At 43.6% G+C, this 20,819-nt stretch overlaps 1 protein-coding gene across 2 annotated transcripts in view; it reads left to right on the top strand.

Moving 5' to 3' along the window:
- Positions 1–18,575, top strand: part of als2a (alsin Rho guanine nucleotide exchange factor ALS2 a) — an 89,658-nt gene extending 71,083 nt beyond the window's left edge. Inside the window, exons 28-34 of one of the 2 annotated variants that reach the window (XM_090216342.1) lie at positions 4,342–4,422; positions 5,437–5,613; positions 12,221–12,266; positions 12,910–12,971; positions 14,808–14,957; positions 17,087–17,183; positions 17,344–18,575. In XM_090216342.1, coding sequence (XP_090072468.1) covers positions 4,342–4,422; positions 5,437–5,613; positions 12,221–12,266; positions 12,910–12,971; positions 14,808–14,957; positions 17,087–17,183; positions 17,344–17,382 — 652 coding nt within the window. In that variant the 3' untranslated portion in view covers positions 17,383–18,575. Of the gene's footprint in view, positions 1–4,341; positions 4,423–5,436; positions 5,614–12,220; positions 12,267–12,909; positions 12,972–14,807; positions 14,958–17,086 lie in introns of both variants that reach the window. The other variant, XM_090216341.1, reaches the window with a different exon arrangement.
- Positions 18,576–20,819: the final 2,244 nt, after the last annotated feature.

The raw sequence follows: 20,819 nt of genomic DNA, 5'->3' as shown, positions 1-20,819 counted from the left end.
AGGGATATGTTCCACAGCACCTGTTGTCTAATTACAGGGATATGTTCCACAGCACCTGTTGTCTAATTACAGGGATATGTTCCACAGCACCTGTTGTCTAATTACAGGGATATGTTCCACAGCACCTGTTGTCTAATTACAGGGATATGTTCCACAGCACCTGTTGTCTAATTACAGGGATATGTTCCACAGCACCTGTTGTCTAATTACAGGGATATGTTCCACAACACCTGTTGTCTAATTACAGGGATATGTTCCACAGCACCTGTTGTCTAATTACAGGGATATGTTCCACAGCACCTGTTGTCTAATTACAGGGATATGTTCCACAGCACCTGTTGTCTAATTACAGGGATATGTTCCACAGCACCTGTTGTCTAATTACAGGGATATGTTCCACAGCACCTGTTGTCTAATTACAGGGATATGTTCCACAACACCTGTTGTCTAATTACAGGGATATGTTCCACAGCACCTGTTGTCTAATTACAGGGATATGTTCCACAGCACCTGTTGTCTAATTACAGGGATATGTTCCACAGCACCTGTTGTCTAATTACAGGGATATGTTCCACAGCACCTGTTGTCTAATTACAGGGATATGTTCCACAGCACCTGTTGTCTAATTACAGGGATATGTTCCACAGCACCTGTTGTCTAATTACAGGGATATGTTCCACAGCACCTGTTGTCTAATTACAGGGATATGTTCCACAGCACCTGTTGTCTAATTACAGGGATATGTTCCACAACACCTGTTGTCTAATTACAGGGATATGTTCCACAGCACCTGTTGTCTAATTACAGGGATATGTTCCACAGCACCTGTTGTCTAATTACAGGGATATGTTCCACAGCACCTGTTGTCTAATTACAGGGATATGTTCCACAGCACCTGTTGTCTAATTACAGGGATATGTTCCACAGCACCTGTTGTCTAATTACAGGGATATGTTCCACAGCACCTGTTGTCTAATTACAGGGATATGTTCCACAGCACCTGTTGTCTAATTACAGGGATATGTTCCACAACACCTGTTGTCTAATTACAGGGATATGTTCCACAGCACCTGTTGTCTAATTACAGGGATATGTTCCACAACACCTGTTGTCTAATTACAGGGATATGTTCCACAGCACCTGTTGTCTAATTACAGGGATATGTTCCACAACACCTGTTGTCTAATTACAGGGATATGTTCCACAGCACCTGTTGTCTAATTACAGGGATATGTTCCACAACACCTGTTGTCTAATTACAGGGATATGTTCCACAGCACCTGTTGTCTAATTACAGGGATATGTTCCACAACACCTGTTGTCTAATTACAGGGATATGTTCCACAGCACCTGTTGTCTAATTACAGGGATATGTTCCACAGCACCTGTTGTCTAATTACAGGGATATGTTCCACAGCACCTGTTGTCTAATTACAGGGATATGTTCCACAGCACCTGTTGTCTAATTACAGGGATATGTTCCACAGCACCTGTTGTCTAATTACAGGGATATGTTCCACAGCACCTGTTGTCTAATTACAGGGATATGTTCCACAGCACCTGTTGTCTAATTACAGGGATATGTTCCACAGCACCTGTTGTCTAATTACAGGGATATGTTCCACAGCACCTGTTGTCTAATTACAGGGATATGTTCCACAGCACCTGTTGTCTAATTACAGGGATATGTTCCACAGCACCTGTTGTCTAATTACAGGGATATGTTCCACAGCACCTGTTGTCTAATTACAGGGATATGTTCCACAGCACCTGTTGTCTAATTACAGGGATATGTTCCACAGCACCTGTTGTCTAATTACAGGGATATGTTCCACAGCACCTGTTGTCTAATTACAGGGATATGTTCCACAGCACCTGTTGTCTAATTACAGGGATATGTTCCACAGCACCTGTTGTCTAATTACAGGGATATGTTCCACAGCACCTGTTGTCTAATTACAGGGATATGTTCCACAGCACCTGTTGTCTAATTACAGGGATATGTTCCACAGCACCTGTTGTCTAATTACAGGGATATGTTCCACAGCACCTGCTGTCTAATTACAGGGATATGTTCCACAACACCTGTTGTCTATTTACAGGGATATGTTCCACAGCACCTGTTGTCTAATTACAGGGATATGTTCCACAGCACCTGTTGTCTAATTACAGGGATATGTTCCACAGCACCTGTTGTCTAATTACAGGGATATGTTCCACAGCACCTGTTGTCTAATTACAGGGATATGTTCCACAGCACCTGTTGTCTAATTACAGGGATATGTTCCACAGCACCTGTTGTCTAATTACAGGGATATGTTCCACAGCACCTGTTGTCTAATTACAGGGATATGTTCCACAGCACCTGTTGTCTAATTACAGGGATATGTTCCACAGCACCTGTTGTCTAATTACAGGGATATGTTCCACAGCACCTGTTGTCTAATTACAGGGATATGTTCCACAGCACCTGTTGTCTAATTACAGGGATATGTTCCACAGCACCTGTTGTCTAATTACAGGGATATGTTCCACAGCACCTGTTGTCTAATTACAGGGATATGTTCCACAGCACCTGTTGTCTAATTACAGGGATATGTTCCACAGCACCTGTTGTCTAATTACAGGGATATGTTCCACAGCACCTGTTGTCTAATTACAGGGATATGTTCCACAGCACCTGTTGTCTAATTACAGGGATATGTTCCACAGCACCTGTTGTCTAATTACAGGGATATGTTCCACAGCACCTGTTGTCTAATTACAGGGATATGTTCCACAGCACCTGTTGTCTAATTACAGGGATATGTTCCACAGCACCTGTTGTCTAATTACAGGGATATGTTCCACAGCACCTGTTGTCTAATTACAGGGATATGTTCCACAGCACCTGTTGTCTAATTACAGGGATATGTTCCACAGCACCTGTTGTCTAATTACAGGGATATGTTCCACAACACCTGTTGTCTAATTACAGGGATATGTTCCACAGCACCTGTTGTCTAATTACAGGGATATGTTCCACAGCACCTGTTGTCTAATTACAGGGATATGTTCCACAGCACCTGAGTGACATGTTCTCCCCTCATCCTCTCTGTTGTCCAGGTTTCTCTCTCCCCTCATCCTCTCTGTTGTCCAGGTTTCTCTCTCCCCTCATCCTCTCTGTTGTCCAGGTTTCTGTCCCCCCTCATCCTCTCTGTTGTCCAGGTTTCTGTCTCACCTCATCCTCTCTGTGTTGTCCAGGTTTCTGTCTCCCCTCATCCTCTCTGTTGTCCAGGTTTCTCTCTCCCCTCATCCTCTCTGTGTTGTCCAGGTTTCTGTCTCCCCTCATCCTCTCTGTTGTCCAGGTTTCTCTCTCCCCTCATCCTCTCTGTTGTCCAGGTTTCTGTCCCCCCTCATCCTCTCTGTTGTCCAGGTTTCTGTCTCACCTCATCCTCTCTGTGTTGTCCAGGTTTCTGTCCCCCCTCATCCTCTCTGTTGTCCAGGTTTCTGTCTCCCCTCATCCTCTCTGTGTTGTCCAGGTTTCTGTCTCCCCTCATTCTCTCTGTGTTGTCCAGGTTTCTCTCTCCCCTCATCCTCTCTGTTGTCCAGGTTTCTGTCCCCCCTCATCCTCTCTGTTGTCCAGGTTTCTGTCTCACCTCATCCTCTCTGTGTTGTCCAGGTTTCTGTCTCCCCTCATCCTCTCTGTGTTGTCCAGGTTTCTGTCTCCCCTCATCCTCTCTGTGTTGTCCAGGTTTCTGTCTCCCCTCATCCTCTCTGTGTTGTCCAGGTTTCTGTCTCACCTCATCCTCTCTGTTGTCCAGGTTTCTGTCTCCCCTCATCCTCTCGGTGTTGTCCAGATTTCTGTCTCACCTCATCCTCTCTGTTGTCCAGGTTTCTGTCTCCCCTCATCCTCTCGGTGTTGTCCAGATTTCTGTCTCCCCTCATCCTCTCTCTGTTGTCTAGGTTTCTGTCTCCCCTCATCCTCTCGGTGTTGTCCAGATTTCTGTCTCACCTCATCCTCTCTGTGTTGTCCAGGTTTCTGTCTCCCCTCATCCTCTCGGTGTTGTCCAGATTTCTGTCTCACCTCATCCTCTCTCTGTTGTCTAGGTTTCTGTCTCCCCTCATCCTCTCGGTGTTGTCCAGATTTCTGTCTCACCTCATCCTCTCTCTGTTGTCTAGGTTTCTGTCTCCCCTCATCCTCTCGGTGTTGTCCAGATTTCTGTCTCCCCTCATCCTCTCGGTGTTGTCCAGATTTCTGTCTCACCTCATCCTCTCTCTGTTGTCTAGGTTTCTGTCTCCCCTCATCCTCTCGGTGTTGTCCAGATTTCTGTCTCACCTCATCCTCTCTGTGTTGTCCAGGTTTCTGTTCCCTGACCTCCCTGACGAGGGAGGTATTATTCACCCTGACCCCAAAGGATCCTCAGAAACAGACCAGCAAGGGTGAGTCTACACTTTATACTTTATATACTTCATACGCCCTCTACAGTCCCAGTCATGGTACTGCATTCCAACATGATAGACGTTATATTACTGTATATAGTGCAGGGCTTTGTTAGTGTTTATTGTCACACACACAGTAATATTTTTGGACCATCAAAGTTCCATCAAACACCATGTTGGGCGTGACTGGCTAGAATAGGGTGTCTGTCTTGGTCAGATCAGTCTGTCTTTGTCAGATCAGTCTGCATTAGTCAGATCAGTCTGCCTGGGGTCTTGGTCAGATTAGTCTGTCTTGGTCAGGTTAGTCTGTCTTGGTCAGATCAGTCTGTCTTGGTCAGATCAGTCTGTCTTGGTCAGATCAGTCTGTCTTGGTCAGATCAGTCTGTCTTGGTCAGATCAGCCTGCCTTGGTCAGATCAGCCTTCAGATCAGCCTTCCTTGGTCAGATCAGCCTGCCTTGATCAGATGAGTCTGTCTTGGTCAGATCAGTCTGCCTTGGTCAGATCAGTCTGCCTTGGTCAGATCAGCCTGCCTTGGTCAGATCAGCCTGCCTTGGTCAGATCAGCCTGCCTTGATCAGATGAGTCTGCCTTGGTCAGTTGAGTCTGCCTTGGTCAGATCAGCCTGCCTTGATCAGATCAGCTTCCTGTATTCAGACTTTTTACTTCTGTATATTAATATAATATAATTAGTCCCCTTCCTCTGTGTGAATCCCTCCTTTCCACCGTCTGTCTGTCTGTCTGTCTGTCTGTCTGTCTGTCTGTCTGTCTGTCTGTGTGTGTGTGTCTGTCTGTGTGTCTGTCTGTGTGCCTGTCTGCATGTCTGTCTGCGTATCTGTCTGCTTGTCTGTCTGCGTGTCTGTCTGCCTGTCTGTCTGTCTGCGTGTGTGTCTGCCTGTCGGCCTGTATGCCTGTCTGTCTGTCTGTCTGCCTGTCTGCCTGTCTGTCTGCGTGTCTGTCTGTGTTTCTGTCTGTCTGCGTTGTGTGTCACTCCCTACCTCCTGTCCTTTATGGTAGCTTGATGGTGAGTAGCTCCACTCTCCTACTACCAGTCCTGCTGCCCAGGCTGTACCCTCCTCTGTTCACCCTGTATGCCCTGGACAAGGAGAGGGAGGAGGAGGTGTACTGGGACTGTGTCCTGAGGCTCAACAAACAGCCTGACCTGGGCCTGTTGGCCTTCCTGGGGGTCCTACAGTAAGTTAAATACGGAGGCACACACACAGACACACTAGGCTTGGGCGGTATACCGTATATACCGGGGTATTTGGAAACTGGATGTTTTTTCAATATCGTTGAAACTATTTATCTGAAGTTTTTCAATACATGTTAATATTTGTATCTGCTTTTTAAGTTAATTCCTGGAGTCAACTTGTGCAATTCATGATTTATTTTCATTTTTTATTTCACCTTTATTTAACCAGGTAGGCCAGTTGAGAACAAGTTCTCATTTCACAACTGCGATCTGGCCAAGATAAAGCAAAGCAGCGCGACACAAACAGAGTTACACATGAAATAAACAAACATACAGTCAATAACACAGTAGAAAAAGTCTATATACAGTGAGTGCAAATGAGGTGAGATAAGAGAAGTAAGGCAATAAATAGACCATGGTGGTGAAGGAGATAAAGCAGAGCACGTTCTTCATGTCACCTTTCACATTCTTTTACATTATGAAGTTTACCGTAGTTCGCCAGTTTAAATTTACATTTGGAAAGTATTCAGACCCCTTGACTTTTTACACATTTTGTTATGTTACAGCCTTATTCTAAAATGGATTACATTGTTTTTTTTCCCCCTCATCAATCTACACACAATACCCCATAATGACATCACAATACCCCATAATGACAACACAATACCCCATAATGACATCACAATACCCCATAATGACAACACAATACCCCATAATGACATCACAATACCCCATAATGACATCACAAAACCCCATAATGACATCACAATACCCCATAATGACATCACAATACCCCATAATGACATCACAATACCCCATAATGACATCACAATACCCCATAATGACATCACAATACCCCATAATGACATCACAATACCCCATAATGACATCACAATACCCCATAATGACATCACAATACCCCATAATGACAACACAATACCCCATAATGACATCACAATACCCCATAATGACATCACAAAAAAGCCCATAATGACATCACAATACCCCATAATGACATCACAATACCCCATAATGACATCACAATACCCCATAATGACATCACAAAAAAGCCCATAATGACATCACAATACCCCATAATGACATCACAATACCCCATAATGACATCACAAAAAAGCCCATAATGACATCACAATACCCCATAATGACATCACAATACCCCATAATGACATCACAATACCCCATAATGACATCACAATACCCCATAATGACATCACAATACCCCATAATGACATCACAATACCCCATAATGACAACACAATACCCCATAATGACATCACAATACCCCATAATGACATCACAATACCCCATAACGACATCACAATACCCCATAATGACATCACAATACCCCATAATGACATCACAAAAAAGCCCATAATGACATCACAATACCCCATAATGACATCACAATACCCCATAATGACATCACAAAAAAGCCCATAATGACATCACAATACCCCATAATGACATCACAATACCCCATAATGACATCACAATACCCCATAATGACAACACAATACCCCATAATGACATCACAATACCACATAATGACATCACAATACCCCATAATGACATCACAATACCCCATAATGACATCACAATACCCCATAATGACATCACAAAAAAGCCCATAATGACATCACAATACCCCATAATGACATCACAATACCCCATAATGACATCACAAAAAAGCCCATAATGACATCACAATACCCCATAATAACAAAGCAAAAACAGGTTTTTAGACATTTTTGCAAATAAATAAAAAATACTGAAATATAACATTTATATAAACATTCAGACCCTTTACTCAGTACTTTGTTGAAGCACATTTGGCAGCGATTACAGCCTCGAGTCTTCTTGGGTATGACGCTACACGCTTGGCAAATCTGTATTTTGGGGAGTTTCTCCCATTCTTCTCTGCAGATCCTCTCAAGCTCTGTCAGGTTGGATGGGGAGCATCGCTGCACAGCTTTTGTCAGGTCTCTCCAGAGATGTTCGATCAGGTTCAAGTCCAGGTTCTGGCTGGGCCACTCAAAGACATTCAGAGACTTGTCCCAAAGCCACTCCTGCGTTGTCTTGGCTGTGTGCTTAGGGTCGTTGTCCTGTTGGAAGGTGAAACTTCACCCCAGTCTGAGGTCCTGAGCGCTCTGGAGCAGGTTTTCATTAAGGATCTCTCTGTACTTTGTTCCATTCTACATCACCACAGCATGATGCTGCCACCACCATGCTTCACCGTAGGGATAGTGCCAGGTGACGCTGATTGGTGAAGTGCTGCAGAGATGGTTGTCCTTCTGGAAGGTTCTCCCATCTCCACGGAGGAACTCCTGCGCTCTGTCAGAGTGACCATCAGGTTCTTGGTCACCTCCCTGAGGCCCTTCTCTCCTGATTGTTCAGTTTGGCCGGACGGCTCTAGGAAGAGTCTCGGGGGGTGTCGTGGAATATTTCTGATTCAAAGGAAAGAGACTTTTAGATTTCTTCAAATATTCATACTTTAATATCGATTAATTATTGCAATAATGAAGCTGGTCGACCCCCCCCCCACCACATTCTGAAGTGTGATGCAGAGAGCTCAAACAAGCAGGGTTAGGTTGCCTTCTTTTTAGAGTTAACCCTGTGACAAAGAACAGATATGTAATATCATAAAAGGGTCACGCAACAGACAGCAAGATGTACATGGTGCCAAATTACTACTTCGTTATCCAGAAATACCAACTAGGTCCTTTCCTCAAAATGATAAAGCCCAGTGTTCACTCTGCGATGTGGGAGAAATAAACTGGAGGGACTGGCAGACAGGCCAACACTTCAGTCTTTAGGTTTTATCACCATTGTCTCAATCAACTGTTGCTATTACGATAAGTGCCATGGGGTCTTTAGTGACCACAGAGAGTCAGGACACCCGTTTAACGTCCCATCTGAAAGACAGCATCCAACACAGGGCAATATCCCTAATCACTGCCCTGGGGCATTGGGATATTTTTTTTCGACCAGAGGGAAGAGAGCCTCCTACTGGCCCTCCAACGCCACTTCCAGCAGCATCTGGTCTCCCATCCAGTGACTGAACAGGACCAACCCTGCTTAGCTTCAGAAGCAAGCCAGCAGTGGGATGCAGGGTGGTATGGTGCTGGCTATAAATACTACTAATAAGTACAATTAAGAATACATTCTAATATAAATCAATGTGGTATGGGATGCAGGGTGGTATGCTGCTATTCTAGTAGACTAGAGTAGACTAGAGTAGAGTAGAGTAGAGAATAATGTTGTAATTTCCACCATAGTGGTTCCAAACTTTTTCCGTTTAACTTCTTGGCGCACTGATCATTTTCAAATTGCAGAGCGCCAAATTCAAATTAAATTACTACAAATATTTATTTTTCATGAAATCACAAGTGCAATATAGCAAAACACAGCTTAGCTTGTTGTTCATCCACCTGGTGTGTCAGATTTCAATAAAGCTTTTCGGTGAAAGCATACCAAGTGTTTATGGAAGGACATCTCTCTCAGCATACAAAACATTACAAACAGCTAGCAGCCAAGTAGATTGGTCACGAAAGTCAGAAAAGCAATAAATTAAATTGCTTACCTTTGATGATCTTCGGATGTTTGCACTCACGAGACTCCCAGTTACACAATAAATGTTCCTTTTGTTCCATAAAGATTATTTTCATATCCAAAATACCTCCATTTGGTTGGCGCATTCAGAAAATCCACAGGCTCGAGCGGTCACGACATCGCAGACGAAAATTCCAAATAGTATCCGTAAAGTTCGTAGAAACATGTCAAACCTTTTTTATAATCAATCCTCGGGTTGTTTTTTACAACATATAATCTATAATATTTCAACCGGGACTGTAGCTTCTTCAATAGGAGAGAGAGAGAAAATGTCTGCTCCAAGCTGTTGCGCAAACAAAACTCTGCTTCACCCAGCCATCCACTGACGCAATGTGATCTTTCTCGCTCATTTTTCAAAATAAAAGACTGAAACTATGTCTAAAGACTGTTCACACCATGGGAAAGCCATAGGAAAATGAATCTGGTTGATATCCCTTTAAATGATATCCCTTTAAATGGAGCGAAGGCAGGCAATGGAACAGAGAGCTTTCAGGAAAAACAGCACTGCCGGGTTGGATTTTCCTCATGTTTTCCCCTGCAATATCAGTGTTTTCTATCCTAATCTGACAATTATATCCATATTCTAGATTCTGGGCCTGAGAAATAGGCAGTTTAATTTGGGTACATTTTTCATCCAAACATTAAAATACTGCCCCCTACACTCAACAGGTTAAGAATGATGGAGGCCACTGTGTTCTTGGGGACCTTCAATGCTTCAGAAATGTTTTGGTACCCTTCCCCAGATCTGTGCCTCAACACAATCCTGTCTCGGAGCTCTACGGACAATTCCTTTGACCTCATGGCTTGGTTTTTGGCCTGACATGCACTGTCAACTGTGGGACCTAATATAGACAGGTGTGTGCCTTTCTAAATCATGTCCAATCAATTTAATTTACCACAGGTGGACTCCAATCAAGTTGTAGAAACATCTCAAGGATGATCAATGGAAACAGGATGCACCTGAGCTCAATTTAGAGTCTCATTGCAAAGGGTCTCAATTCTTTCCGAATACATTTTAGTCATTTAGCTCTCTAACACTCTTATCCAGAGCGACTTACAATTAGTGCGTTCATCTACAGATAGCTAGGTGAGACAACAATACATCACAATCGTATTATCAATACATCGTGTTATCAATACATCACAAAAGTTATCAACAAAGTCAGTGCTTGTAGAAAAACAAATTGAGTGCCGTCCGCTTTACCGCCGGAGAAACTCAAAGAGGAAATACCTGTGGTAAGGACTGTTCAACGCTGGTCTGACCAATCGGAATCCATGTTTCAAGATTGTTTTGATCACGCGGACTGGGATGTTCCGGGTTGCCTCTGAGAACAACACAACATTGATGTATACACTGATACGGTGACTGAGTTCATCAGGAAGTTGGAAGGTGGGAGGTGCTCTGGTCAGATGAAACCAAAATTGAACTTTTTGGCAACAATGCAAAACGTTATGTTTGGCGTAAAAGCAACACAGACCATCCCCACTGTCAAACATGGTGGTGGCAGCATCATGGTTTGGGCCTGCTTTTCTTCAGCAGGGACAGGGAAGATGGTTAAAATTGATGGGGAGCCAAATACAGGACCATTCTGGAAGAATGAGACTGGGACGGAGATTTGTCTTCCAACAAGACAATAATCCAAAACATAAAGCAAAATCTACAATGGAATGGTTCAAAAATAAACAGGTGTTAGAATGGCCAAGTCAAAGTCCAGACTTGAATCCAATCGAGAATCTGTGGAAAGAACTGAAAACTGCTGTTCACAAATGCTCTCCATCCAACCTCACTGAGCTCGAGCTGTTTTGCAAGGAGGAATGGGAAAAAATGTCAGTCTCTCGATGTGCAAAACTGATAGAGACATACCCCAAGCGACTTACAGCTGTAATCACAGCAAAAGGTGGCGCTACAAAGTATTAACTTAAGGGGGCTGAATAATTTTGCACGCCCAATTTTTCAGTTTTTGATTTGTTAAAAAACGTTCGTTCCACTTCATGATTGTGTCCCACTTGTTGTTGATTTTTCACAAAAAAATACAGTTTTATATCTTGACATCTTTATGTTTGAAGCCTGAAATGTGGCAAAAGGTCGCAAAGTTCAAGGGGGCCGAATACTTTCGCAAGGCACTGTAGGTCTACATTCCATGAGAAACAAACATGCTTGACATTAACCTGTTTATCCACTGAACATGTTGTTGTGTTGTTTGATGTAAAGAAACCACTTTACAAAATAAAAATGTATTATTATTCCAATACCAATATTACAGAGAATCAGACAAGTTATGCTCCCCCCTGCCTATTGGCTACTGAGCTTATTCAAGCCTGTCTCAAAATACAACACTGCCACTTTAAGACAAAAAAAAAAAAGCTATTTGCCTGCTTCACTTTTCAAAGATGTCTAGAAATGTACACATTTTGTGCTCTTGTAGGGAGCAATCACTCCCCCATTGTTGACTACAAATAATTATCCCAGTAATAGATAACTCAATAACTAGTAAAGGATATGAACAAATGTTCACGCTTGGCTACATGCAGCACTTGCTTTGATCTCAAAACAAGTTCTTCTACTCACGACCGCTCATGCTGTAAACACAGTCCAGTTCTTCTACTCACGGCCGCTCATGCTGTAAACACAGTCCAGTTCAAAGTGAATGGGGCAGATCCATATATGGCAATGGTCTATTTGCATATGCCGCACCGTCTGTGTAGAGTACGGGCTGAGTAGTGCACAATAGAATCCTACTCTGATGTGTTCTGCCTACTTTCTGTGATTATTAATGTCGACCCTCTGTGATTATCTGAACCCTCTGGGATTATTAATGTCGACCCTCTGGGATTATTAATGTCGACCCTCTGGGATTATTAATGTCGACCCTCTGGGATTATTAATGTCGACCCTCTGTGATTATTAATGTCGACCCTCTATTATTCATGTCGACCCTCTGTGATTATTAATGTCGACCCTCTGTGATTACCTCTCAGGAAGTTCTGGCCGGTCTCCGTCTCCGTGTTGGGAGAGAAGCAGCAGGTGGGCTCTAGATATCTACTCTCTTCTTCTTATGTGACAGGTCTTTCCTGCTTCTCTCCGGTCTTTTGAGCCATATCTTAGAATCCATCTTGCTTTGTATGTATATGTAACTCTTTCTGTACTATGTAGCCTTTGTCCTCATGCAGTTGACCCTCTTTAGCTCTTCTAGGAAATCTGTGATCTTTGATCTCCTGAGGTAGCTTGGATCTCCTGAGGTAGCTTGGATCTCCTGAGGTAGCTTGGTAGCTTGGATCTCCTGAGGTAGCTTGGATCTCCCGAGGTAGCTTGGATCTCCCGAGGTAGCTTGGATCTCCCGAGGTAGCTTGGATCTCCCGAGGTAGCTTGGATCTCCCGAGGTAGCTTGGCTCTCCCGAGGTAGCTTGGCTCTCCCGAGGTAGCTTGGCTCTCCCGAGGTAGCTTGGCTCTCCCGAGGTAGCTTGAACCCCCCGGGGCAGCTTGATTTCATGAGATTAATATCAAACAAACCTTGTTACGGTATTACTACAGGGGATGTTATAGTACCCTATTTTCCCCCAGAGACTTTTCCTCCTCTTGATATTTCATGTCCTATACCTTTTTCCATCAATGTCGTCCACTTGATAAATATCTGTTACTCAAACCTCTGATATATTTCTGCGATTAGGTCCTTCCCAGCACCAAAAATGCCTGCTTTGCTTCTGCAGTGAAGACTTTACAACAGATCAGGTAAGGGATGCTCCAGTGTCATGTATTACAGTGTCATATCCCTCAGGCAACCTCCCAAATGGACCCTCATTCCCTTTATAGGTGACTGCTTTTGATCCGGGGCCCATTTGGGAGGCAGATATAGTCTTGTATCATGCATGTCTTTTCTCTCTTTCATTGGGCCGACCAACCAGTGCTCCCGTACAGTGGCTAACCGGGCTATCTGCATTGTGTCCCACCACCCGCCAACCCCTCTTTTACGCTGCTGCTACTCTCTGTTCATCATATACGCACAGTCACTTTAACCATATCTACATGTACATACTACCTCAATCAGCCTGACTAACAGGTGTCTGTATATAGCCTCGCTACTCTTATTTTCAAATCTTTGTACTGTTGTTTTATTTCTTTACTTACCCAGACACATACTTTTTTTTGGGCACTATTGGTTAGAGCCTGTAAGTAAGCATTTCACTGTAAGGTCTACTGCACCTGTTGTATTCAGCATTTCACTGTCAGGTCTACTACACCTGTTGTATTCAGCATTTCACTGTAAGGTCTACTACACCTGTTGTATTCAGCATTTCACTGTAAGGTCTACTACACCTGTTGTATTCAGCATTTCACTGTAAGGTCTACTACACCTGTTGTATTCAGCATTTCACTGTAAGGTCTACTACACCTGTTTTATTCAGCATTTCACTGTGAGGTCTACTACACCTGTTGTATTCAGCATTTCACTGTAAGGTCTACTACACCTGTTGTATTCGGCATTTCACTGTAAGGTCTACTACACCTGTTGTATTCAGCATTTCACTGTGAGGTCTACTACACCTGTTGTATTCAGCATTTCACTGTGAGGTCTACTACACCTGTTGTATTCAGCATTTCACTGTAAGGTCTACTACACCTGTTGTATTCAGCATTTCACTGAGGTCTACTACACCTGTTGTATTCAGCATTTCACTGTAAGGTCTACTACACCTGTTGTATTCAGCATTTCACTGTAAGGTCTACTACACCTGTTGTATTCAGCATTTCACTGTAAGGTCTACTACACCTGTTGTATTCAGCATTTCACTGTAAGGTCTACTACACCTGTTTTATTCAGCATTTCACTGTGAGGTCTACTACACCTGTTGTATTCAGCATTTCACTGTAAGGTCTACTACACCTGTTGTATTCGGCATTTCACTGTAAGGTCTACTACACCTGTTGTATTCAGCATTTCACTGTGAGGTCTACTACACCTGTTGTATTCAGCATTTCACTGTGAGGTCTACTACACCTGTTGTATTCAGCATTTCACTGTAAGGTCTACTACACCTGTTGTATTCAGCATTTCACTGAGGTCTACTACACCTGTTGTATTCAGCATTTCACTGTAAGGTCTACCTACACCTGTTGTATTCAGCATTTCACTGTGAGGTCTACTACACCTGTTGTATTCAGCATTTCACTGTGAGGTCTACTACACCTGTTGTATTCAGCATTTCACTGTGAGGTCTACAACACCTGTTCTATTCAGCATTTCACTGTGAGGTCTACTACACCTGTTGTATTCAGCATTTCACTGTGAGGTCTACTACACCTGTTGTATTTGGCATTTCACTGTAAGGTCTACTACACCTGTTGTATTCAGCATTTCACTGTAAGGTCTACTACACCTGTTGTATTCAGCATTTCACTGTAAGGTCTACTACACCTGTTGTATTTGGCATTTCACTGTCAGGTCTACTACACCTGTTGTATTCAGCATTTCACTGTGAGGTCTACTACACCTGTTGTATTTGGCGCACGTGACAAATAAACTTTGATTTGTGTGTGTTTGTATGTTTGTTTGTTTACCTCTCGCAGCAACACCTTCACCCCATCAGACAAGCTGCAGGTGATCCAGCGTACCTTTGAGGAGCTGAACCAGGAAGTACAAGCCCTGCTAGAGGGGAACTTCCTGTTGTCCATGGATGACCTCTTACCTCTGTTTCTCTACGTGGTGCTTAGAGCACGGTAAGGAGGCATTACTACCGTTACTACCATTACTACCATTATTACCGTTATTACCGTTACTACCGTTACTACCGTTACTACCATTACTACCATTACTACCATTACTACCATTACTGCCATTATTGCCATTACTACCATTATTACCGTTACTACCGTTACTACCATTACTACAATTACTACTGAGGACAGGAGGCATTACTACTGTTACTACTGAGGACAGGAGGTATTACTACTGTTACTACTGAGGACAGGAGGCATTACTACTGTTACTACTGAGGACAGGAGGCATTACTACCGTTACTACTGAGGACAGGAGGCATTACTACCGTTACTACTGAGGACAGGAGGCATTACTACCGTTACTACTGAGGACAGGAGGCATTACTACCATTACTACCATTACTACCATTACTGCCATTATTGCCATTACTACCATTATTACCGTTACTACCGTTACTACCATTACTACAATTACTACTGAGGACAGGAGGCATTACTACTGTTACTACTGAGGACAGGAGGCATTACTACTGTTACTACTGAGGACAGGAGGCATTACTACTGAGGACAGGATGCATTACTACCGTTACTACTGAGGACAGGAGGCATTACTACTGTTACTACTGAGGACAGGAGGCATTACTACCGTTACTACTGAGGACAGGAGGCATTACTACTGTTACTACTGAGGACAGGAGGCATTACTACCGTTACTACTGAGGACAGGAGGCATTACTACCGTTACTACTGAGGACAGGAGGTATTACTACCGTTACTACTGAGGACAGGAGGCATTACTACTGTTACTACTGAGGACAGGAGGTATTACTACCGTTACTACTGAGGACAGGAGGCATTACTACTGTTACTACTGAGGACAGGAGGTATTACTACCGTTACTACTGAGGACAGGAGGCATTACTACTGTTACTACTGAGGACAGGAGGCATTACTACCGTTACTACTGAGGACAGGAGGTATTACTACTGAGGACAGGATGCATTACTACTGTTACTACTGAGGACAGGATGCATTACTACTGTTACTACTGAGGACAGGATGCATTACTACCGTTACTACTGAGGACAGGATGCATTACTACTGTTACTACTGAGGACAGGAGGCATTACTACCGTTACTACTGAGGACAGGAGGCATTACTACCGTTACTACTGAGGACAGGATGCATTACTACTGTTACTACTGAGGACAGGAGGCATTACTACCGTTACTACTGAGGACAGGAGGTATTACTACTGAGGACAGGATGCATTACTACTGTTACTACTGAGGACAGGATGCATTACTACTGTTACTACTGAGGACAGGATGCATTACTACCGTTACTACTGAGGACAGGATGCATTACTACTGTTACTACTGAGGACAGGAGGCATTACTACCGTTACTACTGAGGACAGGATGCATTACTACTGAGGACAGGAGGCATTACTACTGAGGACAGGAGGCATTACTACTGAGGACAGGAGGCATTACTACTGAGGACAGGAGGCATTACTACTGAGGACAGGAGGCATTACTACTGTTACTACTGAGGACAGGAGGCATTACTACTGAGGACAGGAGGCATTACTACTGAGGACAGGAGGCATTACTACTGAGGACAGGCGGCATTACTACTGTTACTACTGAGGACAGGAGGCATTACTACTGAGGACAGGAGGCATTACTACTGAGGACAGGAGGCATTACTACTGAGGACAGGAGACATTACTACTGTAACTACTGAGGACAGGAGGCATTACTACTGAGGGCAGGAGACATTACTACTGTTACTACTGAGGACAGGAGGCCTTACTACTGAGGACAGGAGGCCTTACTACTGAGGACAGGAGGCATTACTACTGAGGACAGGAGGCATTACTACTGAGGACAGGAGGCATTACTACTGAGGACAGGAGGCATTACTACTGTTACTACTGAGGACAGGAGGCATTACTACTGAGGACAGGAGGCATTACTACTGAGGACAGGAGGCATTACTACTGAGGACAGGAGTCATTACTCCTACTGACAACAGGCTGCAGAGACAACATTTCTATGTTTTAAAGCTAGTTTCCTACATTGCAGTCCCAGTCAAGGTGCAGATAGCTTTGTCCCTGTTTTAGGATGAGGAACCTGGCTGCTGAGGTTAGTTTTATAGAAGATCTAATGGACCCCTCTCTGCAGCACGGAGAGCTGGGACTCATGTTCACCACACTCAAGGTAACACTCAGTACTTTCCCGCAGCTGAAGCAAACAAACAATTTTTCTTCAAGAACATATTCCTTTTCTAGTTTGGAAAGTGGATTTATTGATTAGCGTTTCTGAATTTGTTATGAGGGATCCATTGATTGATTGATTTTCTCGACATGTCCTTGTCTAGGCTTGCTGTTTTCAGATCCAACAGGAGAAGACCACATAGGGAAGAGGAGGTGCCTTCTACAATGGAGGTCGACGGAGGGTCCCATTTTTCATACCGTCGACTCCAGACGACCTGACCGTCTATAGATGGATTATCCCCTGGCTAAAGACATTATTATTTTTTTACCATTATTTATACAGGGAAGTCCCATTGAGACCGACGTCTCTTTTGCAAGGGAACCCTGCTTCACAAAAAGTAACAAAACAATAAAAAGTACACAAAGGGAATTTGTGAAACACTTATAACAATCAAAGGCCGGCGCATGAGAAATACAATTAGAAAAATATATACTAAAGGTTTAAGAGATTTCTAGATTTCAGGTACTGCTGCTTTATGACAAAGGGAACTTTTATGCAACCACCCTGAGAAGATTGAAGAATCACTGCCTTTTTGTGTTTTATCCTGACTATCTTTAATCCTGACTATCTTTAATCCTGACTGACTATCTTTAATCCTGACTGACTATCTTTAATCCTGACTGACTATCTTTAATCCTGACTGACTATCTTTAATCCTGACTGTTTAATCCTGACTATGTTTAATCCTGACTGACTATCTTTAATCCTGACTGACTATCTTTAATCCTGACTGACTATCTTTAAGCCTGACTGTTTAATCCTGACTATGTTTAATCCTGACTGACTATCTTTAAACCTGACTGACTATCTTTAATCCTGACTGACTATCTTTAAGCCTGACTGTTTAATCCTGACTATGTTTAATCCTGACTGACTATCTTTAATCCTGACTGACTATCTTTAATCCTGACTGACTATCTTTAATCCTGACTATCTTTAAGCCTGACTAACTATCTTTAAGCCTGACTAACTTTAATCCTGACTAACTTTAATCCTGACTGACTATCTTTAATCCTGACTGACTATCTTTAATCCTGACTGACTATCTTTAATCCTGACTATCTTTAAGCCTGACTAACTTTAATCCTGACTAACTTTAATCCTGATTAGGGTTGCACTTTTTGGGGAATATTCAGAGGTGGAAACTTCACGTGGGAATTAACGGGAAAATATGGGAATTAATGAAAATATATGCAAATTTATATTAATACCATTTCAATGTAGATTATTTTTGCGTTGGCTATATTTACCATATATGGAGACAGAAACAGAAACCTTTTACCTTATCATAAGTAGACATTTTTGCAAATGATTAAATTCTTCCAATAGAAAAAATATACACTGCTCAAAAAAATAAAGGGAGCATTTAAACAACACAATGTGACTCCAAGTCAATCACACTTCTGTGAAATCAAACTGTCCACTTAGGAAGCAACACTGATTGACAATACATTTCACATGCTGTTGTGCAAATGGAATAGACAACAGGTGGAAATTATAGGCAATTAGCAAGACACCCCCAATAAAGGAGTGGTTCTGCAGTTGGTGACCACAGACCACTTCTCAGTTCCTATGCTTCCTGGCCGATGTTTTGGTCACTTTTGAATGCTGGCGGTGCTTTCACTCTAGTGGTAGCATGATACGGAATCTACAACCCACACAAGTGGCTCAGGTAGTGCAGCTCATCCAGGATGGCACATCAATGCGAGCTGTGGCAAGAAGGTTTGCTGTGTCTGTCAGCGTAGTGTCCAGAGCATGGAGGCGCTACCAGGAGACAGGCCAGTACATCAGGAGATGTGGAGGAGGCCGTAGGAGGGCAACAACCCAGCAGCAGGACTGCTACCTCCGCCTTTGTGCAAGGAGGAGCAGGAGGAGCACTGCCAGAGCCTTGCAAAATGACCTCCAGCAGGCCACAAATGTGCATGTACAGCCCAACACCGTGCAGGACGTTTGGCATTTGCCAGAGAAGACCAAGATTGGCAAATTCGCCACTGGCGCCCTGTGCTCTTCACAGATGAAAGCAGGTTCACACTGAGCACGTGACAGAGTCTGGAGACACCGTGGAGAACGTTCTGCTGCCTGCAACATCCTTCAGCATGACCGGTTTGGCGGTGGATCAGTCATGGTGTGGGGTGGCATTTCATTGGGGGGGCCGCACAGCCCTCCATGTGCTCGCCAGAGGTAGCCTGACTGCCATTAGGTACCGAGATGAGATCCTCAGACCCCTTGTGAGACCATATCCTGGTGCGGTTGGCCCTGGGTTCCTCCTAATGCAAGACAATGCTAGACCTCATGTGGCTGGAGTGTGTCAGCAATTCCTGCAAGAGGAAGGCTTTGATGCTATGGACTGGCGCGCTCTTTCCCCAGACCTGAATCCAATTGAGCACATCTGGGACATCATGTCTCGCTCCATCCACCACAGACTGTCCAGGAGTTGGCGGATGCTTTAGTCCAGGTCTGGGAGGAGATCCCTCAGGAGACCATCCGCCACCTCATCAGGAGCATGCCCAGGCGTTGTAGGGAGGTCATACAGGCACGTGGAGGCCACACACACTACTGAGCCTCATTTTGACTTGTTTTAAGGCCATTACATCAAAGTTGGATCAGCCTGTAGTGTGGTTTTCCACTTTAATTTTGAGTGTGACTCCAAATCCAGACCTCCACGGGTTGATAAATTTGATTTCCATTGATCATTTTTGTGTGATTTTGTTGTCAGCACATTCAACTATGTAAAGAAAAAAGTATTTAATAAGAATATTTCATTCATTCAGATCTAGGATGTGTTATTTTAGTGTTCCCTTTATTTTTTGGAGCAGTGAATATATTTTAGTTACGAATTGAACTTTAATTAAATGAGTTGACTCTTCACATGCATATTGCATCTCCATCCCAAAGCATCCCAAAGCCATCCCCAAGCTCTTGCTTGGAAGTGTACTTTGCCAGACTGCCAAGAACCTTGTCCTCATCCAGGCCAAGGTGGCGAGACACGGTAGTGATGACACCATAGGCCTTGTTGATCTCTGCACCAGACAGGATGCTCTTGCCAGCGTACTTGGGCTCCAACATGTACGCTGCGGTGTGTTTGGGCTTCAGGTAGAAGTCTTCACACTTTTTGATGTATTTCAGAACTGCAGTTTCCTCTGCTTGGAGCAACAGTGAAGTGGGCAGGGCAGTACGGATTTATTCTCTTACATCTGCATGCAGAGTCTGAACATCAGACAGGATGGCATTGTCTTCCTCAATCTGTGCAATGGCTACTGCTATAGGTTTCAGGAGTTTCAGGCTGCTTACCACTCTCTCCCAAAATACATCATCCAGGAGGATCCTCTTGATGGAGCTGTCCATATCGGCAGACTGTGATATGGCCATTTCTTCCCCTCCAGGAGACTGTCAAACATGATGACAACACCACCCCAACCGGTGTTGCTGGGCAGCTTCAATGTGGTGCTCTTATTCTTCTCACTTTGCTTGGTGAGGTAGATTGCTGCTATAACTTGATGACCCTTCACATACCTAACCATTTCCTTGGCTCTCTTATAGAGTGCATCCATTGTTTTCAGTGCCATGATGTCCTTGAGG

The sequence above is a fragment of the Oncorhynchus mykiss genome, chromosome 22, assembly GCF_057628025.1.
Source record: "Oncorhynchus mykiss isolate SJ-2025 chromosome 22, ASM5762802v1, whole genome shotgun sequence".
Classification (NCBI taxonomy): domain Eukaryota; kingdom Metazoa; phylum Chordata; class Actinopteri; order Salmoniformes; family Salmonidae; genus Oncorhynchus; species Oncorhynchus mykiss.
Note: the sequence above shows the minus strand (reverse complement) of the source record. Positions and strands in the feature narration are given on the sequence as shown.